General features: G+C 42.2%; 1 protein-coding gene across 1 annotated transcript in view; it reads left to right on the plus strand.

Moving 5' to 3' along the window:
• Positions 1 to 18,458, plus strand: part of C5 (complement C5) — an 82,942-nt gene that overhangs the window by 63,029 nt on the left and 1,455 nt on the right. The window contains exons 30-40 of the mRNA XM_054998491.1: positions 757 to 909; positions 1,698 to 1,760; positions 1,912 to 1,993; positions 4,718 to 4,787; positions 6,566 to 6,668; positions 7,727 to 7,801; positions 9,484 to 9,589; positions 10,048 to 10,134; positions 12,332 to 12,421; positions 16,376 to 16,459; positions 17,357 to 17,483. Coding sequence (XP_054854466.1) covers positions 757 to 909; positions 1,698 to 1,760; positions 1,912 to 1,993; positions 4,718 to 4,787; positions 6,566 to 6,668; positions 7,727 to 7,801; positions 9,484 to 9,589; positions 10,048 to 10,134; positions 12,332 to 12,421; positions 16,376 to 16,459; positions 17,357 to 17,483 — 1,040 coding nt within the window. The remainder of the gene's footprint in view (positions 1 to 756; positions 910 to 1,697; positions 1,761 to 1,911; positions 1,994 to 4,717; positions 4,788 to 6,565; positions 6,669 to 7,726; positions 7,802 to 9,483; positions 9,590 to 10,047; positions 10,135 to 12,331; positions 12,422 to 16,375; positions 16,460 to 17,356; positions 17,484 to 18,458) is intronic.

Consider the following 18,458-nt stretch of genomic DNA (forward strand, 5'->3'; position numbering starts at 1 on the left):
TCTGTAAACAGAAATGCACCTGGGTCCTAAAGCAACCAGTGAAATCTATTGTTTCCGCTTTTGGTGGGGCTTGTTTATTTGCTGGCTGGTTGCAAACCATGGTTTGTCAATTCCTACTTATGCTTTGATGTGATGTCTCGAAACAAAGAGTTTAGTGTTGGATTTTTTTTTTACTAGGAGCAAAAATATATGATCATTAAATAACAACAACAACAGCGTGCTTATATACCATCCTTCTGGACAGATTAGTGCCACATTCAGAGCGGTGAAAAAAGTCAGTGCTGTTATTATCCCCACCATACTGCTGCAAGCTGGAGCTGAGAGGAGTGGCTTACCCAAGGCCACGTGCAGAGTACACAGCAGTAGTGAGAGTCCAACCAGCAGAGAGATAGCTTGGCGCCCAGCCATATAACCGCTATGTTACAAATAAGCTGCCTGAATTTAGGGGACAATCAAGCTGTGCATTTAAATAAACAAATATGTGCATAAGTAAAACAACTTTTATGGCACATCCCAGAATTACAAGTACTGTGGCATGCTACCTTCCCATGTTCAGAATACTTAATAAACTGGAGGAGGGGGTAAGGCTGTGAGAACACCTTACCTAATCCACCCAGAGACCTTCATACATCTCCACAAGTATTTGAATCTGAGTTTTCCACATCTAGCCTTTTCACTAGGTCCATCCTATTGTCTAAGAAAAAAATTGTCTTTGTTCTGCTTCTAATTTTTCCCCTCCTTTACTAAATTCAACAGGATACCATTAATGCTCTGGAAGCATTAACAGAGTATTCTATTCTCATTAAACGATTGGAACTAGATATGAGTGTCAAACTGGCTTACAAGAATCATGGAGATTTTTACCATTATAGACTTACAAGAAGCAGTTACTTGGGAAAGCCTGTGGAAGTAAGTGCATTAACGATGAAAAAGTCTATCTATCTATCTATCTATCTATCTATCTATCTATCTATCTATCTATCTATCTATCTATCTATCTATCTATCTATCTATCTATCTATCTATCTATCTATCTATCTATCTATCTATCTATCTATCTATCTATCTATCTATCTATCTGATCAGCAAAAGACAGTAGAGACCCCCTCACCTCCCTCCATTAGCATTCCACACCCTGGGAAACTCTTACAGCATGACTCAGCCCCACCTTCCTGAGTAGATATAAATGACCTGCCAACATCTTTTCCACACTGTGACACTGAGAGATCTCTGTCTTTTGGTGCTACACCTCTGAAGATGCCAGTCACAGCTGCTGGCGAAACGTTAGGAACTACAATGCTAAGACCATGGTTATACAGTCCGGAAAATCCACATCTATCTATCTATCTATCTATCTATCTATCTATCTATCTATCTATCTATCTATCTATCTATCTATCTATCTATCTATCTATCTATCTATCTATCTATCTATCTATCTATCTATCTATCTATCTATCTATCTATCTATCTATCTATCTATCTATCTATCTGAAGGAGAGGATGTTTTTAAGTACTCTTTTTCGGAACAATCCTAAGCAGGTCTACTCAGAACCCTACCCAGGCCTATCCAATGGGACTTACTCCCAGGAAAGGGTTCTTGAGATTGTACTGTTTATTTCTTAAAAGTGCCATTTAGTTTGACATGACTGTAACAGCTTAACATCATGGTGTTCTGTATTAATGTCAATTTTTAGGCACCCTTGTACGATGACATACAGGTGCGCACGGGTAGCAACACTGGATTAGCAACAGTGAATGTAAGTAAACAGAGCATCTCGCTCTGTTGCCTCATCATGTTATCTGGACACCTTCAATATCTGAATGCATTTAGGAAACTTTTTGAAAAGGCTACTTGAACTCTGGAGCCAAATGAATTTAAATTTGATTTCTTTTTTTGGACATGTGCAGGTGAGGAGCGTATATTATAAAATCAGTACTTCTGAAGACACTTGTAACTTTGAGCTGAAGATTGAAGCAAAGTTACCAGGTGGTAAGGAAGCAATAAGATTTCCTGTGCTTTTTAACTTTTTTAAAGAGAGACAGTGTGGAGTTGTGGTTAGAATGTTGGGACCAGGTTTCAACCCCTGAGGTTGGGACACTCAATTGATGGCCTAGTGCCAATCACTCTTCCCCAATCTAATATATCCCAGAGCAATGTTGCGAGGATAACTTTTCCCTTATTCATAGATCTAGAGGAGTTAGCCGTGTTAGTCTGTAGTAGCAAAATCGAAAAGAGTCCAGTAGCACCTTTAAGACTAACCAACTTTACTGTAGCATAAGCTTTCGAGAATCACAGTTCTCTTCGTCAGATGCATGGCATCTGATGAAGAGAACTGTGATTCTCGAAAGATTATACTACAGTAAAGTTGGTTAGTCTTAAAGGTACTACTACTGGACTCTTTGATTTTCCCTTATTGTTTCTCATTAGCCTACTCCTGTTCATGTGTTTGTTTGTGTCCTGTTTTAATTCTTTTTCTATGTTTATATGCATTTAAATCTTGAATTAATATTGTGATCATTCTCCACTTTGGCCACCCTAAGCTGGATGGACAGATAGCTTTAAAATCTTTTAAATAAAATGGAGGAAGGAGAAATTGGTTCCTGCGCTCCTTAAATGAAGGGTGGCTGAAAAATCGAATAGGAAAAGGTAGTTAGTAGCCACATTCTGCTGATCTGAAGACTGGAGCGGATATGACCCTTCCCCCCCCATCTCCCTTCCATGAGTTTAAATCACCCTCTAATGTGTGCATTTCTTTGGACTGTGATTTAAATTATGGAAGGGGCATTAAACTCCTTCTGTGTTGAGTTGGTTATGAATGTTTTTGTTTTTGTTTCAAACTGAAAGAAATCCTAACCATGGATCTCTAGCATAATGTCTACAGAGTGTGGTCCTACCTCTCCTAATTTAATGTGCCCCGCATTCCTGTGCCTTCAGTAGTAAGATCCTCCTCACAAGTCCTGTATTCTGTTCCTCCTCCTCCAGAAGTGAGAAGACAGGGCTTTTTCAGTGGTGGCACTGACCTGTGGAACACCCTCTCCCTTGAGGCTCTCCAGGCGCTTGCGCTGGTCTCTTTTTTATGCACCAGGTCAAAGCATTTCTTTTCACCCAGGCTTTTAACTAAGGGGGTTTGATTTTTTTTAAGTTCGAAGCTGATACCTCCCCATTTGGAGAGGTGAAAGCCCTGAGATCTTGCAAACAGAAGGCCCTGACTACCAATCTCCACGTAGTCAAAAAGATTAGGGAAAGAAGAGCAGGAGAGAAAAAAGCAAGCACAAATACAGCTTAATGCTGGGAAGTAATTTTTTTCACCCAGCTTTCACATGTCCCTGGGATCCAGACTGCAGTTTTTAGATTCTCTGGGACACTTTTTCTCCCCGGCCAAGAGAGAAATTACCACCACCCATAGGTACATCGTGTCAGTGCCCTGCCCTACACCTGCTTTGTCAGGGTCAAGCTAGAAGTGACGAATTACACTTGAATGGCAAGTGAACAGACTCATGTGTATTCCTCCCTGTTCACTTGTACTCCATTTGCAAATGTAATTTGTCACTTCTAGCTTGGCCCTCAGAGCCAAGCTACAAGTGACGAATTACACTTCCCTGGCAAGGGAACAGACTCACGTGTATTCCTCCCTGTTCACTTGACATTCCCTTGCTCTCCAAGTAGCTTGGTCATCGTGTAAAGGAGAGTTCAGCCAATAGATGGTACTATTTGCTTTACTGTACCCATTTCCGTCAAAGGCGAGATTACTCCAACTGAACGCACACAAAGATACTTCTTGGTTGTACACTGTTTAACTCAGCATCTGCTCCAGGACTTAGATGGCTCAATATGAGAGAACTTTGATGTAATCATTTTCCTCATATTTGTATTTGAATGACATGACAATTCTCTTTTGCAAAATGCCTAAATGATGATGTTTGAGGGATGACAAGTTCTTTTTAAATTCCCACTTCGAACTACAGGAAACATTTTTTTTAATCCTTTCCCCCCCTTAAAACTTTTATTTTATTGATAAATTTAAAATCTCATTCAAAGGGGAAAAAGAAAAAAAGAAATGGGGGAAAATAGAAATAGAGAAGGAGAATAAGAAAAAATGAAAGAAAAAGAAGAGAACAGAAACTAAAGAAAAAGAACAGAGAAAAATTATACATGTACGAGAAATCATTTTCAATTTTATTTACAATGCCTATATATTTATAAACATTATACTTGTAGTCTTAAATCTTGAAAATTTACCTTTTTTATATTACCTCCCCCTTTTATTTAATTTTCCCAAATTTATCTTCTTAGAAATCAAATCCACAGATCATCGGTTCATCTTTTTCCTGTTTCACGCAGAAAGTCAATAAGAGGTTTTCAGTTTGTTGTGAATGTAGACAATGTTTTATCTCTGATCAAAGCTAATTCAGTTTTTCCCCAGTGGGGACCCAAGGTGACTTACCTAATTTTTTCTCCTCCATTTTATCCCCACAACAACCCTGTGAGGTAGGTTAGGCTAAGGCTGTGTGATTGGCTCAAGGTCACCCAGCAAATTTCTGTGGTAGAATGGGGATTTGAACCTGGTTCTCCCAGATTCTAGTCCAATACTATAAACATTGTAGAACACTGTCTCTCTTAGTTTGGATATACAGAACAGAGATATACAACAACCAATTTGCTTATTTACTGGGTAGTTGATATTGAAGAAGTGACTATAAACTATTGCTTCAGTTCCAGATGCAGAAGACGATTCATATCTCAGGCAGTCTAATGAACCTATGCGCTTGGTGGCTTGTGCAAAGTAAGTCCGGTTGAATTTCTCACTATAATTTTGTTGAAGATATCAGAAAAAGTGTGCCTTATTTTAGACAGCTTCACATTTTACAACAACATTACAGCACTTCACTTATTCTTGCTTGGACCTTTGTCCCCTCCTTCACATCTGATGTTTGAAATCAGGATAAATTCATCTGGGTGAACTAATAATTACCCACATAATTGCCAAATGCAGATACTTGCCAAATGCAGATACTTTAGATTAATATACTTTGAACACCAAAAAGGGAACAGAGGCAACTCACAGAAATAAAAAAATTGCTGAGTTACAAAGCTAGACAATAAAATGGCCTGGTGCACATATATTATCCCTGATCTTCTATCCATGTTTAGGTGTGTAGTAATAGGTTGTGGCGTTTTGTGTTTTCTTCTGTTCTTCACTCTCCTGCAAATCACCCTCCCTTCTCTGCAACTTCTGTTAGTATCTTAAAGATAACCACAATTAGCTTTAACCAGAGTTTGCAAACCTGCTTTAAACAATGGTTGCAAACTCTGCTATGAAGTTAATCATTGTTAGCATTAACAACGAAGCAGACAGCATTGGTGTTAGCTCAGAAAAGAGAAGCAACAGAGGGAATTTGTGGTGGATGGGAACAAAAGCTCAGGATTCATTCTTAGAAGACAGGGGATTTTACATCTGCACCAGGCTGGAGTGGAATGCCCATGCCAATTAAAAGAATTTTAATTTCTACCTGGACTTCACCATTTGTATTCCAGAGCTAAAGCAATGAAACCCCTATAGCAGTCATTTTCATCTCCCTCACACCTGGTACCAGTATTTTAATGACCAGAGAGATTCAGTGACTACATCCCATGTACATTAAAAGAAACTGAACAACTCTGAAGTTTGATTACAAGAATGGCAGTCCTTGTAAGGAACTATGAGACCTGTATCCTGTGATTATTTAGAAGATAGGGTGAAAGAGAATCTGGATTTAAACTCAGTTACCTGGGGATCCACGGAGCCCCGTGGCGCAGAGTGGTAAGCTGCAGTACTGCAGTCCAAGCTCTGCTACGACCTGAGTTCAATCCCAGCGGAAGCCGGGTTCAGATAGCCGGTTCAAGGTTGACTCAGCCTTCCATCCTTCCGAGGTTGGTAAAACGAGTACCTAGTTTCCTGAGGATAAAGTGTAGATGACTGGGGAAGGCAATGGCAAACCACCCAGTAACAAAAAGTCTTCCAAGAAAACATCGTGATGCGACGTCCCCCCCATGGGTCAGTAATGACTCGGTGCTTGCACAGGGGACCACCTTTACCTTTACCTACCTGGGGATCCAAAAGTCTGCCACCTGCCTTAAAATATCAACTAATTTACTCTTTCTAAATAACTGTTGGAGTTTTGTCATTAAATTGCATGAATCATGTCTGGGCGGTCAAAGGAAAGGCCCTTTTTAAGTACTGCAAGTTCCAAGTCAGTAAAATTCATACTCAATAAATGAACTACCGATAGTTTTTAAAAATCTTTTTCCTGTGACCCATTTTGTGATCCTGTGGTTTCTCTGTTTCCAAGGAACCCCCATGTTAGTCTGAAAAAACCATTGCCATAAAATTAAACCAGCCCCGTGTATTCTCTATTCTGTTGTTGATTTCACTGATGCAAATTCCACCAAAGATGAAGTGAGGCTTATAGTGCTATAAATGAAGTTAGAGGCATGTGAGAAACTGTATCGGAAGAAATTTATTTTCTCACATTGATCCAATCAGCCGTTGTCCTATTTAAACTTTCTTAAAACTCTGGATAGGTACAAGCCTAGCCAGCTAGAACCACAATCTGCTTCCTCCCATGCTGTGATGGACATATCTTTGGTTACTGGATTGGATGCCTACACAGAAGATTTATCTATTGCAAGTATCACTGGATTACTGATTAATGGGTCCCAGAAACTGGGGCGGGGGGGGTAAAGATTATGTCCTTACGCCGTATGGGTTTTTTCCCTCCTGTGCTGGTACCATAGAAAAGAGGCTGCTGTCTTCCTTACACCCACTTTTCAATTTGTTTCTTCATCTCATTGACATCCCTGCCTTTCTCCAAGGAGTTCAAGATGGTACACATTGTGCTGTCCTCTTTTATCCTCCTAACAACCCTGCAAAGTAAGTGAGGCTGGGAGAGTGACCTGCCAAGGAGAGCTTCATGGCCCAGCAAGGATTTGAACCCAAGTCTCTTCAGTCTATCTAATTCTAGCTAGGTATTTTTATCCCTCCCTTCCCCTAGGGGGCTCAGGGTGGCAGATGTGGGTCTCCCTTCCCTATTTCTGTTTTTACAACAACTCTGTGAGGTAGGTTAAGGTGGGAGAGCATGACTGGCCTAAGGTCATCCCGCAGGAGTGAAGATTTCAACCTAGATTTCCCAGATCCCAGCTCAGCATTCTGACTGCCATGCCGCACCGGCTTTGGCACCACATTGGCTCTTCATGTTCCCTTCTAGTGTCCCCTTTTCCCACATTAACCCTGCCACCCAAAGCTTTTAAGAACAGTGTTTTATGGGTTTTTTCCCCTCTCTTAGTCCAAGACACACACCCTTCACGGTCCAAATAATACTTCACACGGTGGTGCAGCTTGTTGGTTTGAGCTTGGATCTGCCTGCAGGCAGATTTTAAAAAGGGTGTGTGTGTGTGATTTTTAGAGAAAAAAAGACAAAAGGACGATGAGAACTGAGCCTTCCCCTCACCCACTGCTTATCTTCCTGTACTGTCTTCCTGTACAAGTATTTTTGTCCCAACTAAGCTCTCTGCCTGTATTGGAGGTCTGCTGAGGAGAAAAGTTCCAGTGGGTTTTGTGTGTGTATGTGTGTGTGAGTGTGTGTGTGTGTGTGAGTGTGTGGGGGATAAGCTGTTAAGATCAGATCCCCCTTTCTAGATAAGTGGTGCAAATGAGTTCATGAATTCTCTCCCTCCTTTTCTCAGCTTGCAAATGGAGTGGATAAACTGATAGCAAATTATGAGATAAAAGATGGACACGTAGTGGCTCAAGTAGACTCAGTAAGTCCCTCTCACTTCCTTGTGTGTTTTTATCTTACTTGAATTTTGAGCTGGTTTTTGACTGTAATCATTCATTCGTATTACATGATGTGTCAGTAACTGCAGAAAATGTTTCAACAGTTTTGCACCTGGACTGTGTATATTCTGTTCTAGAATAACTTTATTGCACCTTTGTGTTGGTCTTTCAGTTGTTTAGAAAGCCCAACTTAGCAGAAAATGAAAGTAAATTCTTCTCCCAGGTAATCCAAATTGAATGTTTTGTGCAGTGCACATAAGTTATGCACGCTTGTATGGAATTGCTTCAGTTGCAACTTCTGCTGGTTAGGGGAAGGGGCAAAGCAGGGCACTGTACCTCTCTACCCTATTAGTGTATCTAATTCTTAACATAGCCTCAGCAGCAGGTACTTAAATCTGCAGATCAAGCCACGCAGAGAGAAAACTGATATTTCTACAAACTTGGGGGAACCCCCCTCCCATATCCAAATTTGCAGAAAAATCTGAAAACCTAAAAAAACCTGAGGGAGGGGTTTGAATCCTCCCCAAACAGAGGAACCTTGTCTGCGCTTGCAAAGAAAATGTCAGCTTACCATTATCAGGCAGGGGAAGAAGAGCCAGGCAAGGTCATGCACCTGGACACAGCTGGAGTGCCAGCGTCAGCCTTGCACCACCACTTCTCTTCTGCAGGCTGGCAACCAGGGAAGATGAGTGGAAGCCACCATACCCCTGCCTGGTCAAGGTGCCGCTGCTGCAGGCAAATGGGGGAAGAGGAGCAGGAGCTGCTGCTGCCACCACTCCCCCGCCATTTTGGGGAGGCAGGTGTGAGAGAGAGCGCAGGAACCCCTCTCAACTTGACTCAAGTAGAGAGGGATCCTCCACAGCATACCCCTCACTGCAGTGTGAGCCAGGAGGAAACAGTTGTGGCACTGTACACTGTAGCCAGGTGGGATGGCTGGCAAGGCAAGCAGCTAGCCTGCTGAGTGAGGGTGGAGGCTGAGACACCCCCCGCCCCCAGTCTTGCAGGTCATTCACTTCTGGATATCTTAATCTACCACTACCCCAGCTCCTGAGAATTCAGGAAGCATGGAAGCATACGTTTCAAGCTCAGCTTTTTAATCATCCAGAGGAGTTAGCCATGTTAGTCAGTATTAGCAAAATGGCAAAGAGTCCAGTTGCACCTTCAAGACTAACCAACTTTACTGTAGCATAAGCTTTCGGGAATCACAGTTCTCTTCGTCAGATGCAAAGAACTGTGGTTCTCGAAAGCTTATGCTACAGTAAAGTTGGTTAGTCTTAAAGGTGCTCCTGGACTCTTTTCAGTCATAAGGACTAGAAACTTGCTTTTATAAAAAACGTGCATGGTATAAATGCTGAGATATTTAAGATGTTGAATTTGGCCCTCTGTATTAAATTCTGTGTTTGCATCAGATGAGAGCATACAGAGATCTCTGGTCTGTGCCATCTCTTTGCCACATGATAACGGTACCCTAACAACAAATGCAGGAGACCTGTTTTTTGAGTTGGGCTGAACTCATGCTGATCCTCAGCTGGAACGACAGTTGATCTGTTAAACAAACGTGGGAACTAATGGGGACCTTCAAAATAAGGATGTTACAAAAAAGATCACTTTTCAGAGGGCAAGCACTTTGTGTGAATCCCCCTTAACTTGCACACTATTCTAACAGATTCCTGCGGGCGAATTCCTGTGCATTGGGTTCCGTGTAGCAGAGATTTTCCGTGTTGGAATGCCAAGCCCAGGAACCTTCACTGTGTATGAGTATCACACCCCTGGTAAGCAGTTTGTTTCTGCCCATTGCCTCCCTTTGATTCCCACAGGCAAAAGCAAAGGCACGTCCACAGACTAACTTGTGAGTGACGGCCATACTCCACTAGAATATGGGTCATGCTTATATGGGTCATTCATGGAGCCATCTGATGGCTGCCGCTCTGGATCGGGCTTCAGATTCGGCAAAGGGGTGGGTCAAAGAAGCGGTCATGCCAAAATAGAGCAGTACATCTAAGATGCCACAACAGGCTGCGCTGTATTTAATGGACAGCTTCCTGTTGTATTTGCTGTTTACTAGTAACTGTTTATTTCCGTAAATAAAATACATAAAATCATCTTGGTTTCTTTCAGATCTTGAATAGAATTCTGCCCCAGTTTGTGCCTGCTCTCACTTCCTGGTTTATGACATGACAAACCACTGTGCTGTAGCTGTCTTCAAATAACCTTTTCCCCCTTTCCTCAGATAAACAGTGCACTATATTTTACAACCCCTATGGAGAAGACTCTCTTGTAAAACTCTGTGAAGGCAGTGAATGCAAGTGTATGGAAGGTAAGCTCCCACCTGGTTTTGATTGGCAGCAAGTCCCACTGAGCCTTCAGGTGTGAAGGAAAGCCCATTCCAACCTGTGCTGTCCGCTAGTGGTCCATAAACACCCCACCTTCTCTTTCCCAGGGAAAACAATATAAGAAAGGGGATACCCGTTCAGCTCCTGCCATTGGCCAGAGGATAAGCAGCTGTAGAGAGATTGCTTCCTTCCCCTTCCTGCTGGAGAGAATTCTGCTCTAGTTGCAAGTTGCACAGGGACTGCCTAAATATGTGGGGGAAGATACCATTGCCAGAAAGACCACCTGATCAAAATGCAAGTCGAAATCCTGGCTTGTATCCTACAAAGTGCTGAGTTTCCCCACCTGCCTCTGTCCCCTGAAGTCCCCTGCCAAACCCTGGAAAGATCATTCCTGGGGTCTCCCCTCCCACATGGATTAATAGCTGTGGGTGGAAGAGATAGGAGGAGCCATTTTACACCCTTCTTCTTCCTCAGTGCAGCCCCCTGACCTTTGCACCTTTCATTTATGTGGGAGTTGGAAATAATTTTTTCTGGGAGTCAAAAGAAACTGCATCATTCCATGGATGTGTAGTATGATGCACACCCTTTAAAACAAATGAATAATGGGGCTTACTTTCCAAGAAGTCTCCTTAAGATTGCAGCCATTGTGTTATCTGTCTTTAAGAACTGTTTGTTTGTTTCAATTTAGAAATCTATATCTTGCCGCTCACATAGCCTGACTTATTGTTTCAGCATGAAAGTACTGCTTACTGCTAAAGGCAGTTTATTCAATATCCTTTTGAGATAACTCAAACAAACAAATTGCGGCCAAAACATTTTAAGAAAAGTTGCAGCATTGACTAAGTAAAAATATTGGAAGCCTTCCAGAGCAATTCAACATCCAGTTGTAACGTGGTTCCACTTGCCAAGAGCAAAGCATAACTTATGTAACTGAATCAGACAAATAGGCCATCAGGCTCAATACTATCTGCTCCAAAGTCTACTAGTTCTCCAGAAGAGAGGTTTTTCCCAACCCTGCCACTTGATCCTTTGAAAAATGTAAAAATTGAATCAGAGTTAAACTACATGAGACGAATTATATGAGGACGCTCAAGTGAAGGGAGACGCAATGATAGCCGGGAAGCATAGTTTGAATCTCACCTGTCTCTACAGAGTTGGCAAAGATCGCTCCTCTGTGGGTCCTCTGAGGAGGAATCTTTGCAGGCTCTGTTGAGAGGTGAAATTAACAGACTTCTGAGAAGTGATCTTTCCCGGCTCTGTATAGAGAGGTGAAATTCAAACTACGCTTCCCAGCTAACATTGCTTCTCCCTTCACTCGAATATCGTCATGTAATTCATCTTATGTAGTTTAGCTCTCAGAGACATGTATACTTGGAAAGCATGTGTGTTTTCTGCTGGGCACGAAGTCACAGAGTTTGCAAACTCTTTCTCAATTTGTTTATTTGCTATATTTATTGACCACGTTTCAACCATAATGGCTCCCAGAGCAGTTTACAATAAACCAAATTAAATCAATTCACAATCAAAATGTTAAAACAAATCCGTTTCAGTGGAAGAAGGCAGTAATAGGATGTATGTGTGATGCATCCATCCTTCTCCTTAGCTCACTAGATGCCAATTTCCTGATTCAGTGAGCCAGCAGAAATAGCCCTCCTCACAGCTATAAGAGATGTTATGCAGCAGAGCCTTGAAGCACTAGAGGTTGATCTTATCTAGAAGCAGAGCCCTTCCTTTGCCTGTTCACTGATGATAATATGGCCCAGGTTCTGTTTGATATTTGCTCAGGCAGTGGATATGGGGTGTGTATGCTCTGATCTTCTCCCCATCTCGTTAGATACTCTTCCCGCATTATGGGGCTGGGGGCAAGACTAAGGGAAAGAGCAGAGCCCTGCTGCACTGGATGTTGGTTTCTGCCCTCTTTTCCCTCCGAAGATGGCCCCTTTTACTTTTACAACAACCCTGGAAGGGAACTTGAATTCAATGGACTTAGAAATGTGCCGCTGTCCTTAGGATTGCACTGTAAGAGAAAGAGAGATTACCTGACATGTGAGGTTTATGGCTGCATGGAGTTCTGAATCTCCCCTTTACCCACTCTAGCCACTATGCCATACCGGATCTCTTTTGAAGGAGATTTTTCTGCTTTCTTTGTTTTTCATTGCTTGTCTGTCTTATGAAACACAGCGGAATGTGGGCGCATGCAGAACAGATTGGATGCCTCCATTACGACTCAGACCAGATATGAAGCGGCTTGCCAGAATGACATTGCCTATGGTAAGAGGGGAACATGAAACATACAGTTTCTTCTCTCACTATGTAGCTGACCTTTCTAATGCTCCATTAAGAAAGGCATTTACTAGTACTTGCTTTCAAACTATGCCATCTGAGTATGTACAGGGCAGATATCAAAAATTGCCTGTGGAACAGCATCTCTGTCCTTGTGGCCTTAATCAGGTAGAAGACATAGAGTCTCTCTACATGAGATGAATTACATGAGGATGCTCAAGTGAAGAGAGACACAGTATTAGCAGGGAAGGGTAGTTAAAAAAAGATTGTCAGTTTCACCTCTCTAGAGCCTGCACAGATCATTCCTCAGAGAGTTTGTTCATTCATCTTTGCCTCCCTGAAGGCTCCTTCAATTTCACTTCTCCTTAGAGGAGGTGAAGAGGAAATCAACAAACCCTCTGAGGAGTGATCTTTGCTGCTTTACAGAGGTGAAACTGACAGAGCCTTTCAATCTGTCTTTTAAAACTCGGCTTCCCGGCTAACATTGCGTCTCCCTTCACTTGAGCGTCCTCGTTTAATTAATCTCGTGTAGAGAGACTCTTAGTACACTATGTTTTACATTATCCTTTTTATGGATCCATTTGTAATAAATTGCTGATTTAATTTTTTGCAAATTTTTCTGGCTCAGATGAGGCATATGTTAAATTTTTATGGGCTGATGTTTTTCCTCTTGTTACTCTCAAAGTGGCTATTTTATCTTTTTATCTATAAATATAAGGAAGAAATTAGTATCTGTTAATCCTGTAAGAATTTTAGCTAAATACTAATTCCATATCATTTCATGGTTTTTGTATTTATCTCTTTTACCATTTTAGTTTTAATCTTTTAAGTTTTATGCTGTTACGTAAATATGTTTTAACCTTTTGCTGTGGCATGCCATTTTATGTTGGTGTATATGTGGGGGTGTTATGGCGTATGGCTACAACCATAAACCTATCAATCAGTTACCCAGACCAGATATGAAGCTGCTTGCCAGAATGACATGGCCTATGGTAAGAGTGAAACGTGGGATATACAAGGGTGCAGAAAACTGCAAAGCAGATTGGAACATGTCTGTTGTGGAACTCGAGGCAAAGGCAAAGCAGCTTCTTCACTGCTGCAGAGGCATTTATGCCAAGCTTTAGGAGGAAGTCACAGGCTGGCAGCTGCCATGTTTGCAGCAGCTACTGCCGGTGAGCTCTGGACAAATTCAAATTTATTATACAGTCAAATTCCAGCAGAGAGAGAATACTACGAAATTACAAAGTTAAAATTATTAGTGAAAATAGCACAAAATTAAAATAGTTAATTAAAACAGTAATATAAAAGGGTGGTATTTACATAAGCCCTGACAATGAAAGCATCTGACGGATTTTATAGGCTGTTGCACAAAATTCTGTGACTGAGGCTGTAGTTGTTGGAGCTCTGGACAGGTTTTGGCAGATGCAGGAAGTGCTTAAGAAATTCTTGGGCACATTTCCCCAATTTAGCCACCCAGCTCCACTTCAAGAATGATCTCACTTTTTGGTCTTGTGAGAAGGGGCTTCTCTAAGCCCTACAACTAGCCCGGCTCAGCTCATGGAGGGCCTGGAGACGGCTGGATTTGAGCAGGAACAGCAGACAGCAGGGTCAGCTTCTGCAGGACCTGGGAGAGCTGCCAGGGAAGGCAGATGTTGATCTAACAAAATCAAAAAGAGTCCAGTAGCACCTTTAAGACTAATCGATTTTATTGTAGCATAAGCTTTCAAGAATCACAGTTCTCTTCGTCAGATGCATGGAGGGCAGAAAGAAACCGGTCAAATATAGAGGAGGAGAGAGGAGGGGAGGAGGGATGTAAACAACTCCTTTGATATGGAGATGCAAACAGCTCCTTTTGATGTGGGGATCAGTTTGTTTGTGTAAAGGTTCAAAGGAGTTTGCCGTGTTAGTCTGTAGTAGCAAAATCAGTAGTAGCCCATACTACAGACTAACACGGCAAATTCCTTTGAACCTTTACACAAACAAACTGATCCCCACATCAAAAGGAGCTGTTTGCATCTCCATATCAAAGGAGTTGTTTACATCCCTCCTCTCCTCCTCTCCTCCTCTCTCCTCCTCTATATTTGACTGGTTTCTTTCTGCCCTCCATGCATCTGACGAAGAGAACTGTGATTCTCGAAAGCTTATGCTACAATAAAATTGGTTAGTCTTAAAGGTGCTACTGGACTCTTTTTGATTTTGCTACTACAGACTAACACGGCTAACTCCTCTGGATCGTTGATCTAACAGTTGGCCTACTTCTCTAACAGTAAAATCGAAAAGAGTCCAGTAGCACCTTTAAGACTAACCAACTTTACTGTAGCATAAGCTTTCGAGAATCACAGTTCTCTTTGTCAGATGCACGAAAGCTTATGCTACAGTAAAGTTAGTTAGTCTTAAAGGTGCTACTGGACTCTTTTTGATTTTGCTACTACAGACTAACACGGCTAACTCCTCTGGTTCTCTAACAGTGCAGCTCTTAGCAGCATTTCATCTCTCTGAGTTAACTGAAGTCAATGAGCTTAGAAGAGTGTGATGCTTCGAGCAGAGATGTGTGTTATGAGCTGCCAAGTTGCTTCTGACTTACGGTGACTGTATGAATGAACAACCTCCCAAACATCCTATCGTTAACAGACTTGCTCAGATCTTGCAAACCAGACGGCTGCCGCTTCCATTACTGAGTCAATCCATCTCATGTGGGGGTCTTCCTCTTTTCCTACTCCCTTCCATGTTTCCTAGCATTATTGTCTTTTCCACCGAGCTTTGTCTTCTCATGATGTGACAATAGCCAAAGTTTAGTCATTTTAGCTTCTAGGGAGAAATCAGGCTTGATTTGATCTAGACCCTGCCTGTTTGCCTTTTTGGCCATCCATGGTATCCGTAAAAATTTCCTCCAACACCACATTTCAAATGAATCAGTTTTCTTCCTGCCAGCTTTCTTCACTGTCCAGTTTTCACATCCATCCATAGTAATGGGGAACACCATAATATGAATGATCTTCATCTTAGTCCCCAGCAACACATCCTTATCCTTGAGGATCCTATCTAGTTCTTTCATGGCTGCCCTTCCAAGTCTTAATCTCCTTCAGATTTCTTGGTTGCAGTTTCCTTTTTGGTTGATGAAAGCAGATACATGGATGTAAAGGAGCTCTGGTCTGGCTGTGCGCCGCAACATCATTCAGTGGCTTCAGATGGCACCCTCTGCCTTCTCTGAGGATCACCTCAAAACAGATTTGGGTGGGCCAATCCAGATCTCTCATCCAAAAGTCTGAGCCCCTAGCCCCCCTCCCCTCCTTGCTTTGGAGTCTGTTGTCCTCTTTAGAAAGCTCTTTGAGGAATGCCCTTCAGAATCTAGGTTTGATGGAAGCTTGGAAGCATTCCCCAAGCTTCTGTTATCTGAGGTGCTCTTTAATTAAAAAAAATTAAAATAAGGTTACATTTTGCCCTTAAGCCCCCACCAAAAATTTTGCTTTTAAAGTGTGCGAGCTCTCAGTGTATCCCAGCACTTTCTGTGACTTAGCATGTCACTGTCCTAAATTTGTGGGCTGGGGGGGGGGCGGTGGTAGTTGTATTGCACCCATGCACTGGAGGTGACTGAATGATCCCTGAATGCACAATGCAAAGACTGATTGGAAGGGGCCAGAATAGTAAATTGTGCAAAGCCATGGGGAGCAGCCTTCTTGGTAGAAGTGCTCTGGGCTCATAGAAGCCTTTAAGTCTTGGATTCATTTCATTTCAGTTCTCTTGTTAGGGTGTCCTCCTGACACACTGTTTGGAAATCACTGGGCTCAGGTCTGTGAAACCTTCTGGGCAGATGGTCAGAAGAGTCACAACAGTACCTGCCTTTGTTCAGGGAGTGAGCAAAACTTCCCTCCCAGCTGATGTAAAAGCGAAAGATTTTTTTCAGAACCTGCATTAATGCATATCGTTTCCCCCCTCCTCCAGTCTATAAAGTGAACATCTCGTTGTCCAGCAAAGAAGGCAGCTTTGTTAAATATACCGCAACTCTACTGGATCTTTTTAAAAGAGGTGAGAGAGTATTTGCTATTTTGTAATGGATTTTATAGATCTTGTATAGGATCAGAGGAAGGGTCCCTCTCATCCTGCATCTTGTCTCCAATGTTGGCTTAAAGGCAGGGCTAGGATTACCAGCACTACGGGCCAAGCTACAAGTGACGAATGATACTCGCCTGGCAAGTGAACAGACTCACGTGTATTCCTCCCTGTTCACTTGAGCTCCACTTGATCACTACATAGTGATCAAGTGGAGCGCAAGTGAACAGGGAGGAATACACGTGAGTCTGTTCACTTGCCAGGCAAGTGTCATTCATCACTTGTAGCTTGGCTCTCCTTGGAGAGAGTAGTTTGGAGAGGATGTGATGTCACTTTCAGGTGATGTTCCAGGCTGCCTCCTCTAGTCTTTTTGGCCTTTATCACACAGACTAGAAGAAATTCTTAAGAGTGTCACTACATGGAGGTCATTTCCCCCTCTGCTCCTCAGTTCCTCAGGGGGAGGAAATTGGGGTTAGAAGCTGGTAGTTCCCTACCCTGGGCTGGTCAATAGGAAGCCTAGAAAGGGCATATCCCTGTAATTGCTATGTTGCCTCCAGGAGTCAATTGTACACTCGTTAATTCTGGATCTCGCTTGTCATAGCTAATATCAAGCCATAGGGATGTTCCAAAATCATTCTACCTTTTGCTACTCTGTGCAGCTTGGCTTGCTGGCCTGCATAAGGCATGTGCAGCAATTTGTTCCATAAGCACTTCTTTGCAGTGCACCTTCTCGCCGTTTTAGTGGATGGGCCTGATGAGGTCTGTGTGTGAGGATGAGGAGGTTGTGGTGGTTAGGACAACCCTTCCTTGCCGAAGTGGGCTGGACGAGCTCTTTTTTGGATCTTCCTAATTTGTGTCCAATTCTTTTCCAAGGGGTGACTTTTGCTCAGAAGAATGAAGAAGTTGTCTTCATTAAAAAGAAGACCTGTACTGATGTTCAGCTCAATCCAGGAGACAGTTACTTGATCATGGGGAAAGAGGCTTTGAAGACGGGTACCAAGTAAGCAAGCAGCAACTCATCGGGGCGTGTTCTGTTAGCCCTTTCCCAGGGCATTGGCGTGAGACCCAAGGGACTTCTGCACGGACTCCTTGGAAATGAATGGCTGTGATAGGGGCAGCCGTCTGTGCTCTTGCAAGCCCCGTTAATTTCAGCGGCAGTTGTGCAAATTATTGTGCCCCTTCACACAGTGCTAATGACACTTCATTTCTCATCTGGATTTCTTTGGCTGTATCAACTGCAGTCAGATTTCCTTTCCTTTAAATATTTTAAAAACACATTTAGATTATCTTTCTCTATAAAAATGAGCTCAAAGCAGGCTTTAAACATTGTTTCAATGGCTTGTTATACTGATAATTTGTTGTCTTATGATTTTATAATATTATTCTTAACTTTGTAGCCACCTTGAGCAGGACTCTGGAGAATTGGCATAACAATTCCCTAAATAAATTAAATGAACACACATTTAGATAAATCATAAAGCACATTTAGATAAATCACAAAGCAGAGTCTTTCTGGGACTGTACCACTTCATACTGGAGGGGGTGAACTGTGCTCTGTTAAAAATGATCCCTGTAGGTAGAAAACATCAGGGAAAATACTTCTAGCTTGGGTTTAGCGGACTATCAGCAGTGGGAGAAGACTGCTGGGGGAGGACTGCTGATAAATAAGATCAATGAGATTTAAGGTGGTTGCTGCAACATTTTGAAAAGTTGAATTGTGGCGGTAATATTATTTTGTAGATTGCCAAGGTATTTCGTGGTATTGTCAAGATGTTTCATGGAACAGTTCTAATTTCTCCAAGATTGTGGGGAATGAGAATGGAATTATATATTGTATGTGCTTCAGTGAAATTACTTATGTTGTAAGAAGCATGGAGTTGCAATATAAAAAGGCACCCCAGTTCCAAGTCCTGCCCATCCATATATAGTAGAGTTTCCCCCATGTCCTTGTATAGTTTTGCTGTGCCTTACCCAT

The sequence above is a fragment of the Eublepharis macularius genome, chromosome 14 (assembly GCF_028583425.1).
Source record: "Eublepharis macularius isolate TG4126 chromosome 14, MPM_Emac_v1.0, whole genome shotgun sequence".
NCBI lineage: Eukaryota > Metazoa > Chordata > Lepidosauria > Squamata > Eublepharidae > Eublepharis > Eublepharis macularius.